General features: G+C 33.5%; 1 protein-coding gene and 1 pseudogene across 1 annotated transcript; both read left to right on the forward strand.

Moving 5' to 3' along the window:
- Positions 1 to 9426: 9426 nt before the first annotated feature.
- Positions 9427 to 11462, forward strand: LOC145103937 (putative F-box/LRR-repeat protein 9). The gene is made up of 3 exons (XM_079041221.1): positions 9427 to 9719; positions 10396 to 10763; positions 10886 to 11462. Exons 2-3 carry the CDS (start codon positions 10417 to 10419, stop codon positions 11370 to 11372), a joined length of 834 nt encoding a protein of 277 aa, XP_078897347.1. The 5' UTR covers positions 9427 to 9719; positions 10396 to 10416; the 3' UTR covers positions 11373 to 11462.
- Positions 11463 to 15624: 4162 nt separating this feature from the next.
- Positions 15625 to 16065, forward strand: LOC145111813 (F-box protein SKIP19 pseudogene; annotated as a pseudogene).
- The last annotated feature ends 1421 nt before the right edge of the window (positions 16066 to 17486 follow it).

Below are 17486 nucleotides of genomic sequence, written 5' to 3' on the forward strand. Positions count from 1 at the left end.
GAATCCTTACCTCTCACAGCAGCTCTGAACGAAATGATGGAAGATTTGAGTCCCACAAGTCAGCCTAGCTCGAAATCTTTCCTTCCCTTTGCTAAAACACACTCAAGAATGATGGATTAGACTTCCTCTTGCACTACAAGCTTCTCTCTGCTCTCTAGGGTTTCTCAGGGGAGTAGTGGCCGCAAATGAAGGCCATAAAGGCCTTTAAATAGGGCACATACCCTGAGATTTAGGGTTTCACTTTACAGCGCGGACTCGCCGAGTCCACTCATCGACTCGTCGAGTCCGGTCATTAATCCAGACAAGAACTCGCGATCCTACTCAGCGAGTCTGAGCGTCTACTCGCCGAGTCCCTCCATAAAACCCAAGATAAATAATTAAAATAAGATACCTGGGAATCCGGATGTTACACTTCACCATCACAAAATGGCACTTTCAAGGTTAAGAACACACACATAAGATTATAACGGGGCTTTGCTCTCTAAGGGTTTCACTCTCTGTAATATGGTGGCTGGGGTAAGGACCATATCATTCCTTTTATAGTCCTCAAGTCTCATTTAGGGTTTTGCATCTGAGCCAGTTACGCCCAGCGTAACTTTGGTACGCCCAACGTACCTAATTGAGTCTGCGTCCATAATAAGCGCATGAGTACGCGCAGCGTACTCTTCAGTACGTCCAGCGTACTTGTTTGCAACACTTTTCACTTAGGGGCTAAACTTGACAGTTTGGTAAAGAAAAAGGGTTAAATAGATGTACTTAAATTTCGGGATGCTACATTATAAGCAATAAGAATGATGTTGTAGTAAAAGATTTGAAGAAAAGAAACGATTGAAAATAAGTGCGAGTCGTGGATTCAAGGATGAATCGTATATGTATGTAATAATTTGAATATGATTTTTTGGTATTAATAATTTCCTAATAAAAATAGATTTTATATTAATGGTTTACAAATATAAACGGATTTATATTAATGGTTGATATTAATGCCTTGATTGAAATGGTTTGTTAGTAATATGCTTTTAAAATTGACCATATTAAAATCTTTATAACCGGAAATTCAAGATTTAAAATATGGAAAACTTTTATTGGAATTAAATACATTCCATTTTAACGAATGTAAGTTATTGTTTGACGATTGGAAAGCATTTATTGGAATTAAATACATTCCATATGGGGAAGATGTTGTCAGCAATTTGATCTAAGGGTGGAAAAAATAAAATTGAAATACAATCAAGGGTCCAGATTATTTAAAATGATGTCATAAGGTTTTTCTTTTAATAATATTTACATATTATCATATTATGCATATTGCATGTTGTTATTGGTTGGCAAACTAAAACATTTTGGTTCATTTGATATATTTGTTAGACAGTGAAATCCTTTTTCACTATGAAATTGAAGTTCGTATTAAATTCAAAGAAGCAATGGGAGGTGAAACAACAAACAAGGAATTGGCTGGATCTTCCTCATGATATAATGGTTAATATTCTATACAAAGTTAGTGTTTATGACATACTTGAGAATGCCCAAAAAGTTTGCACTACTCGGCATAAAATCTGCAAGGACCCTGCCATGTGGAGGGTCATTAATATGAAGAATATTTTTTAATACAACAATAGAAATGGAAGATCCCTGTTGCGGGAGATGTGTAAGCATGCTGTTGATCGAAGCCAAGGCCAATTAGTTGATATCACCATTTGTGATTTTGTTAACGAGGAGCTTCTTGAGTATATTTCTAACAGGTATATATGACTTTATTATTCAATTCATATCTTTTTATGGTTGCATACACACTTGGGAACCACCCGATGATCTTGCTTTTTATTATTTTTGTTCTTTCTTATAGATCAAGTCAGTTTAAACGTCTTGAATTCGTGGGTGGTGACATTTGTGAAAACTAGGTTGCTTCTTTGAAGAAATTTCAATTATTGGAGGAACTTAGTCTCTACCTAACAGACATCTCGCATGGAGCTATTATAACTGCCGGCCGTTGTTGCCCTAGGCTATAACACTGAAAATAAATTATGAACGGGGCAGACGTTTCGTGACCTGGTTGCCAGGGGCGTTGTTCGCGTCTTTCACGTCCCTTCATCCGCTCAGTATGCTGACATATTTACAAAGGGCCTTCCTTCGCAACTCTTCAACGACTTCATGACCAGTTTGAACGTTCAGAATTCTCCTCCCGATCCAACTACGGGGGGATGTTAGCGGATATCTTGTTGTATTCTTAGCCTGTTATATTGTGTATTTGGCCCAAAGGGCTTGTATTGTATTTGGTATATAAACGCTTTCTCAATGAACGATTGTTTACGGGAAAATAACCTTAAGCAAGTTTAGGACTCACGATATAATTTCGGACATATTTCCCTTAATTTTAGTTAGCAAGTAGTTTCATATTTCTATAAATTGTAACCTGCATTTTGATTAAGGATTAAGCAGAAAATTGTTCCAAGTCTTGTTTCTTCTTGTGTGTTCTTGTTAGGAGACCCGCCATCTCGAATCGGCCTCTATCAATGGTGTTTTCATTCTCGTTCATCATGCTTCCCCGTCAAGATCCGTCCATCGATGTCACACCACCAAGTATCCGCGAGCAACTCTCCATACTCATCTCTATTTCCACCGCTAATGTCCACCATCTTTATGCAATTATCACACAAATGGTCACCGTCAACACCCTCATTGGCATTCAAACCAAAACCATGGCCAAAATCATCATGCCTCTACCTCCGCTTCCACCACTGAATCAGCAACCAAGGCCGCAGCCACCGACATCACCACCGTCGTCTCCACCACCGCAATTGACAACAACAACGTTATCCGCACCGCCAATACCGCCGCTACAACAGTCGTTATTGCCACCGCTGCCTCCAAAAGCACTGCAATCGCCCATGTCAACCCAACAATCACTTCTACGTCGCAAATGCCGCCATAATTAACCACGACACCTTCACCACAACAACAATTCCTACCACCAATGATGCCACCCTCGAAAACTACCAACAAGAACTACCAAAAACAGTTCCAAACAAACTTATCGAGCCTTGAGAACCTCGAGAACGAGATCCTTTTTAAGCGGAGACGAACTGATATCTCTGGCCATACCTAAGGCCGCCTCCATGGCCAAATCCTTCCTTTTACGGTTACGACACGATTGCTACCGGAAATCGGCATAAATCAGCCTTGTGGACAAGGCCATTTTTCAGGGGCAAAGTATTAATACAAATACATTCCATGTGCATAAGTCAAACTAGATTGGTCAACTCACGTGCATAAAGACTTGGTCATATTTCAATTGCCACTAAAAGTTTATTGCATTAGTTTAGGACTCACAGTTTAATTCCAGTATTCATATTTCCATTAATTTTAGTTAGCAAGTAGTTTCAATTTTCTATAAATTGGAACCTGCATTTTGATTAAGGATTAAGCAGAAAATTGTTCCAAGTCTTGTTTCTTCTTTGTGTGTTCTTATTAGGAGACTCGTCATCTCGAATTGGCTTCTATCAATATAGTATTCCTTTTTGGTGCAACTTCAACTACCACGGTTTAGAATGACAAATTCAACCGAGAAAATTATGCGTTTGTGTATTAAAAAAAAACTTTTTAGCCAACATGACTCGATAAGTATGATATGGCATCAAAGGAAATTAAGGTTACCTTTGATTTTGGCAGCCATGACAAATGATTTACTACCATTCCAAACTAGCATTGTAGTTTATGAATCTATTTTTCTCTTGATGATAAGGCAAAATTGGGGCAGTCTATGACAAATGAAAGATTCTAACAAAGGTCTTGAATGAACCTGTGGACATATATGTATTTGCATGAAGGACCATTTTGATGGTGACCAATTCATCACAAACATTTTAAGATGGAATTCCCGATCTAGAAGAAGATATAATGATATAAAAAGCATGGTTTTGAAATCCCGAACTAGATCGTTCGTTTCAACAGGTTGAGGTTATAAGTTTTTTGACGCCAAAAAACATTTTGTAAGTAAACCAGTTGGAACTGACTAGCTCACGAAAAAATGGTCCAACAAGTTGGTCCGACCAACTCAAAAATATTTTTTTAAATCTTATCGGTTTTTTACTTTTTAAAGATTGCTAACAATACCGACAATTTGTTCTTTGTGTTTTATTTTGTATTAAGATAATGGAATAAATCAATTGACAAAAATAAGTCAAAGAACTTGTATGGTATTTCACTATTTTGATGTTGTTTTTGTATTTCCTATATTTTATAATTATAAAATTAAGAGTAAATTATAGAAATAGTCCATGTGCTTTGGTTAGATTCACAGTTATGTTCCCTAAGTTTAAAAATTAATATGTTGCATCCCTATGGTTTATGAATATAACAGTTTTGGTCATTGTTTCATATAAAAAGACTAACTTACCATTCCTTTTTTTTCATTTTCTTTTAACATGTCGTCGTCGTCTAACAATTTTATTTGTTATTTATTTTAATAGAACTTGTATAGATTTCTTATAAAATTATTTTTATTTTTTTAAATTAATTATCTAAATTATATATATATATATATATATATATATATATATATATATATATATATATATATTATTTTTATTAGTATCATTTATTCTTAGCTTTATTTATTCATCTTTGTTTTTGTGGTTTAAAAAATCTCTTAATATTTTTGACTTCTTATTCGAATATACGATTTAATATTTTTTTACGTTTTGTTCGTTCACATTATATAACGTTTTTTTTTTTTTAATGTTTTGCTCGAATAAACAAATTAAAATAAAACCCCATATAACTATCAAACATCAAATATTTTTTTTAATGTGTTTTTCGTTTACATTATTTGTTTATGTGCTTTACTTTTTTATTAAGCTTTAAGATGTTTTATTTTTACTTAATGGGAATTAACAAACGGTAGATTTTATTTAAGATTATATATATATATATATATATATATATATATATATATATATATATATATATATATATATATATATATATATATATATATATTATGTGCTTTACATTTTTTTTATTCAGACAATATATATTTAGTATATATTAACAAACGGTAGATTTTATTTAAGATTATCCTTTTAACAAATAGTTGTTAAAATATAGTTGTTATGACGGTACGATAGTTGTTTATCCTAATATATAAGATTATCCGTTTAAAAAGTAACAATAAAGTCTCTTAAAGCTAAATTAAAAAAAATAAGTAAAGCATATAAACAAATGATGTAAACGAAAAACACATAAAAAACAACATTAAATAATTATATTTGATGTTTGATAGTTATCCATGCTTTTATTTTTATCTGTTTATTCGAGTAAAACATAAAAAATGTTATATAATGTGAATGAACAAAACGTAAAAAAAATATATTAAATCATATATTCGAATAAGACGTCAAAAATGTTAAAATATTTTTAAACCACAAAAACAAAGATAAATAAAAAAACTAAGAATAAATAATAATATGATATATATATATATATATATATATATATATATATATATATATATATATATATATATATATATATATATCAGGGTTCAATTGAGAAAAAAAAGGTTGAGAATGGGGGAATCATTCTCAGCCACATTTATTTTGCCGCAAAACACTTAGGCGTACCGTCGGAAATGGATAACGGATAAACATGTGTTTTCCAACCAAACATGTTTCCTTAAACTATGCTAATCATTACCTTAATATACACAAAAACATATTTTTTTTTTCGTTTTTATTTTTATTTTTAGAAAGCCATTATTATCGAAAAATTATTTTAAATATATCAAAATTCATAATTTTTTATTCTCTATAAATAGACATCCATATTGATATACTTTTAAGATAAAATAAAAAATTTATTTTTTTTAGAGTTTCAGCTCTCGTTATTCATAAGTGAATAAAAAAATCTATCAAATTTTTATTACAGTATATTCGTTATTCCCTTATGAATAAAACGTATGCGTAACTTTTTTTATAGTTTAAGTACCGTTCATATATAAATATGACACGCAATAAAGTTTTCTTACTTAAAATATATTTTTTACATCATCTTTCATCATATATTATAAGGGCTAATTACTAATCTAGCCAAATTAAGGGGGGTAATTATCAATTTTTAGCCAAAAATTAGCAAATGGTCAAAAATAGCCCACGAAACCATAGGTTTCGAGATTCGCCTACTGTTTCGCCATTTCGTCTACTGTTTCGCGTTTTGTATAATTTTTTTTTTTCATTTTTGACATTCAAAACCGTGGGTTTTTTAAAACCTACGGTTTCCTCTCGAAACCTACGATTTCCCAAACCGTAGTCTACGGTTTTCGCAAAAAAAGCTACAGTTTTTTTTTTTTTTTTTTTAAATTTTTTTTGGGGGTTTTCGCAAAAACCTACGATTTTTTTTTCCAAACAAAAATCATAAGATACACACAAGGAGATACAAATGTTTATTGGCTATTAATTTTTTTTTAATAAAAAAAAACCGGTTTTTTTGTGAAACCTACAGTGTACAAATGTTTAATGCACAAACTGTGCAGTAAATACTTGTACACCGTAGGTTTCTAAAAAACCTACGGTTTCCCTTTTTTTTTAAAAAAAAATAAAAAATTATACCACAACAAAATACATCCAATTCCTATTCTATTGATACCATTTAAAAAAACGAAAAAAAAACGTCCGTACGGTTTCATATGAAACCTACGGTGTACAAGTCGACACTGCACAAACAGTGCATTGGGCACTTGTACACCGTAGGTTTCATATGAAACCTACGGTTTTATATATATTTTTTTTCAATTTTTTTCAAAAAAAAAATTATCCCCATAAACATAACCTACTCCTAATCACAAACACGGTAAAATTTTTAAGAAAAGTAGACAAACCTGGTTGTTCTTCGGGTGTTCCATTGAGAGAAAAACGTAGCCAAACAAAAAAAAACAATAGGAAAATGACCTAATCTGAAAAAATTTTCATTATATACTTTGGGCTAATAGGCCACGAAAAAGTAAACGGCCCTTGAAACAGTAGTCAACGGGCGTTGACCGTAGTCATCCTCTGTTGACCGTAGTCAACCAAAAGTTGACTACTCTTTTGTGGGTTATTTTTGGCTAAGTGAGTTTTTTTTGGCTATTTTTTGATAAGTAATTAGGAAAAATGGCTAGTTTTGTATTTTTCCCAATATTATATTTATATATGAATAAAACGTGTATTAGTTGTCGTCATATTTTATATTCATATATGAATAAAACATTTATCAGATTTTTGTTACAGTTAATTTGTTATTCATATATGAATAAGTAGTATAAATGATACTTAAACTGTAAAAAAAATTAATTATATATTTTTATTCATAAGTGAATAACGAATGTACTGTAGCAAAAATCTGATACATTTATATTCACTTATGAATAACGATAGCTGAAAATATAAAAAAAAAAAATTTTTATTTTATCTTAAAAGTATATCAATATGGATGTCTATTTGTAGAGAATAAAAAATCATAAATTTTGGTATATTTAAAATCATTTTTCGATATAAATAGCTTCTTAAAAATTAAAAAAACAAAAAAAAACTATGTTTTTATATATATTAAGGTAATGATTAGCATAATTTAAAGAAACATGTTTTGTTGGAAACACATGTGTATTCCTTATCCATTTCCGCTGGTACAACAAAGGCTTTTGCGGCAAAAATAAATGAGTGGCTGAGAACGATTCCACCATTCTCAACCTTTTTTATTTTGTCAATTGAACTTACCTCTATATATATATATATATATATATATATATATATATATATATATATATATATATATATATATATATATATATATATATATATAATTAAAAAAAAAATTTATAAGAAAACTATACAAATTCTATTAAATTAAAGAACAAATAAAATTGTTATATATTAATAATAATAATATTGCCCTATTGATCAAATGGTGGTGGAGGTTCATGAACGACAATGACAATTTCTGGAAAGAAGTCGTCATGAGCATACATAACCTATACAACAAACCGGCAATATTTCAAAGGCGGTGAGATCCATTGAAAAGCTACATATCGACTGTATGGATATTTTTGCTCTCACTCCTGGTTCGCAAAGTAACATTTTGTTTTGGAAAGACATTTGGTACAGTAATATTCAATTTCATCTCAAATTTCCTCACCCGTTCGCCCTAGAAACGGTTAAAAACTGTCGATTGGAGGATAGATTTTCTGGTAACGGGTTTTCATGGATGTGGAGACACGAACCAACAGGTGGTATTGAACTGAAGGAACTGCTGGAATTATATTTGGATATTGGTAATATGACCATTGAGAAAAATTCCAAATATGGTTTCAGATTCATTCTCAACCCCACGCGTGAATATATTGTGAAAATAATGAGAAAACTATTGGAATCAAAATTGATTCCGTTCAAAGGGCCGACAATTTGGTGGTCCTAGCTAATCCCTTTGAAAGTACGTGGATTCATATGGAGAGATGTGCTGAGAAGGATTCCAGTGGCAGATACTTTGACAACTAGGGGAATTATCATCCCCAATAATCTTTGTCCTCTGTGTAATAAGGAGACAGAAACGGTGGATCATATACTTGTTACATGTGAGTATTCTAGGGAGGTACAATATTGGATACTTAAATGGTGTAGAATTGAAGAGATTGGGTTAAAAAATATGAGGGAATTCATAGATTATGCGGCTACCTGGGGAAATTGTCCTAGGAAGAAGTTAATACTAAACATGGTGTTTCAATGCCTCATCTGGAATTTATGGCTAACCAGGAATGATAAGATCTTCAAAGGAATTGGTGTGCATCCGGCGAAAATTGCAGACAATATTATCTCTCTCTCGTATGTTTGGTGCAAGCACAGAGGTGGATTTGGTTGTGGGAATTGGATCGAGTGGAGTGTATCGCCTTTCACTCATTTCTCAACTTAATTATGTATTTTTTCCTTGTTTTGTTTTTCTTTCTCTTGCTCTATTTGTTTGTATTGTTGACTTTTGGCTTGTTGTAACTTCTTGCTATTTGTCTCCTTTAATGATATTTGCCTTTTTCTAAAAATAATAATAATAATAATAATTTTTTTGTACGTCGGAGTTAGTGGTTAGCAGTTAGTACACGAAAGTAGTTAATATCACGAAACCGTAAATGCCTGAAATAGAACTCAAGACCTTAATCTAAGAGGCAAAACCTCTATCAAGTAATGTAAAAAAATATAATAATAATAATAATAATAATAATAATAAATTGTTAAAAGAAAATAAAAAAGAAAAAGGAAAGGATAAGTTAGTTTTTTTATATGAAGAAAGGACAAAAATTATAATATTTATAAACCTTAAGTATTCAATCTATTAATTTTTAAACTAAAAACCAAAAATATGAATCTGACCAAAAGACATGTGTCATTTCTGTAATTTACTCTCATTGTCATCTGGTTTTCTGAATCAATCCTGTCATCGTCCAGCTTTCAAAACATTAACCGACCGACTAACCATAGAAACATGATAAAATATAAAAGAAAACCAGATTTTGTTGGCGAATTCTACGGCTACGGCCTACATAATACATAACCTCACTGCGCTCTTAATTCAATTTCCGTCGCCACTAACTGCTCCCGTTGGCCACCACGTGTCCTACAAACAATCGCCGTCGCCGCTCATTGACTCGGTTCAATCGTTGGCGCCTTAAATTTATTTCTCACCGCCTCGCCTGGTGAAAGGTAATTGTGGTTGTATTGTTAATTGTGTTTTTAGACTTTCGTTTTTTCTAATTTATTCCCAAAGTCTTTATATTTCATATGGCCGTGTTAAATGTAAGTTTTTAGACTTTTATTATTAACCTATATATATTGGAATTACTAATTTTTAGCATCTAATTTTTTCGTCATAATTTTATTGGCAGTATGGCAATTACCAATTTACAAATTTAGATATTCAATCTTTGATTTTAATTTATTGATAGTATGTTTAATCTCTCTTGACAGTATTATTTTAATTATGTAGCTGCTTATCGACTATTTTCCTAACAATATTTAATCAGGGATTTCTTCATTTTTAGTTTTAGGGTTTTTAGATTTTTCATTACAACCTGTTCTATTATGGTTCCATTCATCCTTATTTATATCCTTTCTTTCTTTTTTTGATGAAAGCATCGAAGCATATTGGTCATAAGCTCAATTGCTAAATCAATTTTTGTTCCATGTGTGTTTATTAGATTCCCCGTATATCGACACTTGATTTAAGATTGTGTATTTATATAAAACATCCAGCTCCTATGCTGTATTATTATTATTATTATTATTATTATTATTATTATTATTATTGTTATGCATATTGCATCATGTTGTTATTGGTTGGCAAACTAAAACATTTTGGTTCATTTGGTATATTTGTTAGACATTGTGAAACTTTTCCACTATGAAGTTGAAGTTCGTTTTAAATTCAAAACAACAATGGGAGTTGAAGCAACAAACAAGGAACTGGTTGGAGCTCCCATATGATGTAATGGCCAACATCCTATACAGAGTTGGTGTTCATGACATTCTTCTGAATGCCCAGAAAGTTTGCACTACTTGGCGTAATATCTGCAAGGACACTGCCATGTGGAGGGTCATTAATATGTACAATGTTTTTAATCATAAAAATGGAAGGCCCCTGATGCAGAAGATGTGTAAACATGCCGTAAATAGAAGCCAAGGCCAGTTGGTTGATATCACCATTGACGATTTTGCTAATCCTGAGCTTCTTCGATATATTTCTGATAGGTATGTGATTATCTTACTTGATTATTCACATTTCAGCTTAGTTCACATCTTTTTATAGTTACATTCTTGAAAAGAACCACTGCATGATCTTTGATTATATTTGTTTTTGTTCCTTTTAACAGATCAAGTCAGCTTAGAAGTCTTGAATTCGTATATTGTTATGGTGAAATTTATGAAAGCTGGGCCGGATCTTTGAGGAAATTTCCATTATTGGAGGAACTTAGTATCTACCTAACAGACATTTCAACAGGAGTTATTGTTGCTGCTGGTCGTTTTTGCCCAATGCTAACAACACTGAAAATAAATGATGAAATGGTAGCTCCTTGTGGTAATGTGATAGCTGTTGCTATTGGAGAAAACTTACCTAAGTTAAAGCACCTTGAACTCATTGGAAGCTTCATGACAAATATCGGGTTGCAAGCCATTCTGGATGGGTGTTGTCACCTTGAATTACTCGACTTGCGTCAGTGCGTGTACATTGATCCCGATGAAGATCTTGTGAAAAAATGTTTAGAAAAGATTAAATGTGTAAAACTTCCCTATGATTCCCTTGAAGGATGTCGATATGTTTTTGTTGATGAACCCATAGCCGGGTCTGCCATCGTTTAGGAGATGGTGAAATAACAGCGGTTTTGGATGAACTTGTGTATATATAATAATTATGTATGCTTGCTTGAAATAACAACGGTTTTGGATGAACATGTGTATATATAATAATTATGTATGCTTGCTTGAAGGACCATTTCGATAGTAGTGAAATGAATCATCACAAACATTTCGAGAGAGAATTGTTGAGCTGGAAGAAGATTTATTGATCTAAAAAATATACCCATAAGTATAAATGAAAATGACGTTGGTATTGATTTATATAAAATTGACAAAAAAAAAATCCGATATTGATAACTGAAGATAAAATTTAAAGAAACTTTTACTGAACATTGAAGAAATGATAACTGAAGATTAAATCGTTTAGGAATAATATTCTAGATTTTTGGATAGATGTTTGAAAATCTTATAAAATCTGTAGTATCAATGTGTGTATCTTTATATATTTACTTGACAAATTATCGTTGTTCGTGTATAATATTTAACTTATTAAAAAGTTATCTAATGTTATTGGATTGGATCCGACCGGATAAATTGGTTTATAAACCCGAAAATATGTTAAAAAGATTTTCTGGGGGTTGCGACGATGGACCAGGCTGGGTCGCTAGCAACACAGCCCAAACACTATCTCGTGCAGTTTCTATATATTTGCATCCGTACCGTATTCCACACGGTTGCCAACAGTTATCTGAAATCAGTGATACAATTTTTTTCTTCAAAACATGAGGTACGTTTATTTTAAAATACTTTAGTTTAAGTCGACGATTTCTTCATTCAATTCTAGGGTTTCTTGATTTTTCATTCTGATTCTTGATAATTCCCCTCATTCGTTATTCTTTATATCCCACTTCTTTGCATGAAGGCATTGAATTTTTATTCTCCAAAGTGGATATGGAGAACAAATGCTGATAAGAACGTGAATCCAATAACAGATAAATGAAACTAAAATATGAGATATATAGATCTAGGTAGCTATTTGATTACTAAATGGAAATAAGAACAAATCAGAAAGGAAATCCAAATGATTGTCTTCCTGCCCTAATCAGAGAAGTTCTCTCAAGAGAAACCTCCTGCCCAAGCAATTGATAAGAACGTGAATCCAATAACAGATAAATGAAACTAAAATATGAGATATATAGATCTAGGTAGCTATTTGATTACTAAATGGAAATAAGAACAAATCAGAAAGGAAATCCAAATGATTGTCCTCCTGCCCTAATCAGAGAAGTTCTCTCAAGAGAAACCTCCTGCCCAAGCTAAAGTCGATACTCAAAGCTACAAAATACTCAATACCTCACTACTCCTATCACTACTCTATTTATGTTATAGATATTACAATTAAGTCCCCCATGTTTACCCATATATTTATATAAGACCCATAGCACATTCTCTATCAATACCACCGTCTTGAAGAAGAGGCTTGTCCTCAAGCCGGGAGTTAGGAAATTGACTTTTTGTTTGAAAGGCACTTTTGCTTCTTTGATTGGACATTGTTGCCATGGAATCAGCCATTGCTTCCTTTGTTTTACCTTGCTGTCAACACAACTAGTTTCCTCTCTTTCATTGGATTCAATCAACACAACTTCTTTCATTGATGGCCGGCCAAAAGATGACAGCTTTCTGCATTTTATAGCAACCTTTAAGGTATAATAGATGAAAAGCTTGAGCATAGCTCGATATTCTTCCACTTCTTTCTTATATTTGCCAAAAGTTATAATCTTCTCTTTGGTGGTGTTCATGTCCCAGGATTCTTTGTCCTTAAGAAAAGAGACAAGCTCGATTTCATATGTACCAGTGGCATTAGGCGGCAATACTGCTAATTCTTGCTTGAAACCGATAAAACCAAAAGCATATTCTGGTGCAATACTCAGAAGAGCTACTTCACCTTTCTTCATCATCATCACAACTTCTTCAAGCCTATCAACTTCCTGCTCTTTATCTACCAACTTAAATTGAAAAACAACCCCTTCATTTGGGAGTTGGAATCCCGCCCCTTCTTCCAAGCTTTTCTGGAGGACTTTCTTGTCATCTGTAATATCTGTAGGGACCCTCCATGATATTATTTGTAGTGTAGCATTTGCAGGGATGGAACCTTCATTACCAGATGCGGTTTTTCCCTTCTCTCCAATTCCATATTTTAGTATGACTGTAGGGATGACCTTGTCCCCCTTCAATCTGGTGTTTAATTTCCGTTTAGCGATCTCTATCTTATCTTTATGGAAGAATTTCATAGCTTCTCGCAATAATAAGATCTTCTGATGGGTCCAACTGTTGGCTTCAAGGTCTCCATAAGCTTTGGTTGTATCATCCTTCATGAAAACAAGATTTGAATAACCAATAACACATGCCCATTTCTTCAAACAATCCAAATATAATAGTGTCTCAACCATTTTGAGGGATTTGCATCGATTTTCAAAGAGAATTCCATGAATTCTGTTGTTCAAACCAGAGTTTTCAATACTACTGGTAGCCAATTCTTGGTATATATCTAATGCTTTTATCTTACACGTGGGTTTATAAAATTGGATTAAGCGATCAATAGACCGTAGGGAGATTTCAGGTACAAGTAATTCGTCTTTTAAATTCACGGTGAGACAAGAGTCCTCATCGTGAAGATCATGGTGCTGTGTTTTGGTTTCCCACTCAGAATTCGAAGTCATAGATTTCAAGAAAGTTGAATAATTACATTTCAAATTTGAATCCTCGTCTTCCCCTTCTTGTTTAAACAGGCTCGTAGTAATGACATTACAAATAGGGATGACAATCAATTTTGGCGATTTGTAGGGTTTTAGTGGTAATTGAAGATACGCAGTATTGGGCAGGAGTGCTTCAGTGGTCTGTGAATTAGGCCCAATTGACTGCTCGGTCAAATCATGAGGGCCATAGTGCGAATTGAAATTGGAGCCAGAAGTATAGTTCGATACCTTACCATTCACGCTTGTACGTTCTCTCGGAGCGGTGATGGCGGTGGCAACATGTCGGGCGAGATCAATTGCTTTCTCACAGGTGGTCGGTCGGAGTAACCTAAGCCAGTTCTTTATGTCCGCTTGCAAACCATGAATAAATATTCCAAGTCGTTGTTCCTCTGATTGGTATGGAAGAAAAGCTGATAGGGCTTGGAATTTCTCTATGTATTCTTCTACATCCCCCTCCTGATTCAACGATCCTAAGTCATCGATCAGAGTGTAATCGTTGCTAATGGCTGGGCCCCTGAAGAATGAAGTCTCTGTCTCCATAGTTGGAGTAAAATGCTTGCATGTGGGTCGATGTAAGCCTTCCGTCATTTTTTCGAGTGATTTGGGTAGGTTATTAAGAGCCTCACACATCGATCTCACTGAAGAGGTAAGATCCCTTAACTGATCTGATAACGATTCAAGTTTCTTATCATGCGCATCCATCCTTGCTTCAAGTTGAGTAACAGTTTGAGACTCCGGTGTAACCATGGTTGATTCGATTTCCTGGCAATGGAACCAATTGATAAGAACGTGAATCCAATAACAGATAAATGAAACTAAAATATGAGATATATAGATCTAGGTAGCTATTTGATTACTAAATGGAAATAAGAACAAATCAGAAAGGAATCCAAATGATTGTCCTCCTACCCTAATCAGAGAAGTTCTCTCAAGAGAAACCTCCTGCCCAAGCAATTGATAAGAACGTGAATCCAATAACAGATAAATGAAACTAAAATATGAGATATATAGATCTAGGTAGCTATTTGATTACTAAATGTAAATAAGAACAAATCAGAAAGGAAATCCAAATGATTGTCCTCCTGCCCTAATCAGAGAAGTTCTCTCAAGAGAAACCTCCTGCCCAAGCTAAAGCCGATACTCAAAGCTACAAAATACTCAATACCTCACTACTCCTATCACTACTCTATTTATGTTATAGATATTACAATTAAGTCCCCCATGTTTACCCATATATTTATATAAGACCCATAGCACATTCTCTATCAAATGCTAACCGTTTGTATTTATAAAAACCCCCCTATATTGACAGTTGATTTACAGTTTTCAAACTAACTACTACATATTTTTATGCAAATTGCATGTTGTTGTTATAGATAAACTAATGCATTTAGGTTCATATGATATATTTGTTAGACATTATTTTCTCATTTCTAGAATGTTATTATAATTGCATATGTACATGCTAGTCAAAATGAAATCGACAAAAACCTGGGAATTTGAAGTTCTTTTTAAATTCAAGACAGCAATGGCAGGAGAAGGAACAGAAAAGGAATTGGATGGAGCTTCCTTATGATGTAATAGCCAATATTCTATACAGAGTTGGTGTTTATGACATACTTGAGAATGCTCAGAAAGTTTGCACTACGTGGCATAAAATCTGCAAGGACCCTGCAATGTGGAGGGTCATTAATATGGAGAATAATTTTAAAGATGTAAATAGAAATGGAAGGTCCCTGATGCAGGAGATGTGTAAGCATGCTGTTGATCGAAGCCAAGACCAATTAATTGATATCACCGTTTGTGATTTTGCCAACAAGGAGCTTCTTGAGTATATTGCTGATAGGTATGACTTGATTATTCATATTTTAGCTTTAGCATACTTGGGAATCAAATCAAAAGAACCACTGCATGATCTTGTTTTTGTTCTTTTTAACAGATCAAGTCAGCTTAGACGTCTTGAATTGGCATTTTGCTATGGTAAAGTTAATGAAAAGTGAGCCGAATCTTTGAAGAAATTTCCATTATTGGAGGAACTTAGTCTCTACGTAACATACATCTCACACAAAGTTATTGTTGCTGCAGGCCGTTTTTGCCCCATGCTAACAACACGGAAAATAAATTATGACCTGGTCTGGCATTGCGGTGATGGGATAGCTACTGCTATTGGAGAAAACTTACCCAAGTTAAAGCACCTTGAACTCAGTGGACACATCATGTCAAATAACAGGTTGCAAGCCATTCTGGATGGATGTCCGAAGCTTGAACTACTCGACTTGCGTTAGTGTTTGTGCATTAATCTCAATGGAGAATTTGTGAAAAAATCTTTAGAAAAGATTAAATGCCTAAAACTGCCTCACGAGTCTCTTCAAGGATGCCCATAAATGGAGATGATCACATAGCTGGATTGTCATGAGTTAGGAGATAATGATTACAATGACTTCACTAACATTGAGGACTTAATTTTAGGAGATTGCTGACTTTCATAGCCATTAATAGTGGTTGATTATTTTTTTTTCAAAGATGTTCCTCTTGCACTTGGGAATCATTTCCATTTTTTGGCTCAAACGTGGGTAAAGACTAAGATGTTATGTTGGTTTATTGATGCATTTGCTTGGAAAATTTTCTTGATCCTCGTCAAAAGTTTAAATTGGTTTGTTACAATAGACGATATTCACCAATTAAGGTGTTCTTTTTTCTGGATTTAGCCAAGGCAAATACTTGGTAAGGTATATATGATTCTTAATTTTTGATTTAATAAAGAAAAAACACATAATATAGGACGTCAAAGAAATTATACTTTCCTTGAGTTCTAATTGCTTGCATTTTAATGCCTATAAGTCCTTAATACTTGAGGAAGTTAATGAGTAATTAGTTTTGTTATTTCTTTCTATCTCGAATGTGTAACACCCGAGTCCTGGTATGCTTTTAATTCGAGTGTTTTTGTATTTTTCTCTGGGACTCGACGAGTTGGACGCCCAACTCGTCGAGTAGGGACGAGATCCGCGGACAGTTTAAGTGACCTACTCGACGAGTCGGGAGACTGACTCGGCGAGTAGGTGTTGTTTGAGTGAAACCCTAAATTTGAGGGTTTGCACCCTATTTAAACGTCTTATTGCAGCCTCCATCGTCCCTTATGCTCCCAGAACACCTCATATCGAAACCCTAGCCGTTTTTGTGTGATCTAAGGCCATTTTGGTGCATTTGGTGATTTGTGAAGCTTGAGAAGAAGAAAGAAGCTTGAGAGTTCAAGTTGGGGCTTGGAGATCCAGAGGTTTTGTTCCATTTTCATCTCAATCAAGGTAAAATGCCCCTGTCTTGGTCTTCTTTATGGCTATTCATCCTTAGGGCTTAGTTTTTGGGTGCATTTAGGGCTTTCCAAGCCATTTTCGGATTTGTGGAGTGTTTCATGGAGCCTTGA

This window comes from Lactuca virosa, chromosome 1, assembly GCF_052849685.1.
Source record: "Lactuca virosa cultivar CGN04683 chromosome 1, Lactuca_virosa_CGN04683_v6, whole genome shotgun sequence".
In the NCBI taxonomy this organism is placed as follows: domain Eukaryota; kingdom Viridiplantae; phylum Streptophyta; class Magnoliopsida; order Asterales; family Asteraceae; genus Lactuca; species Lactuca virosa.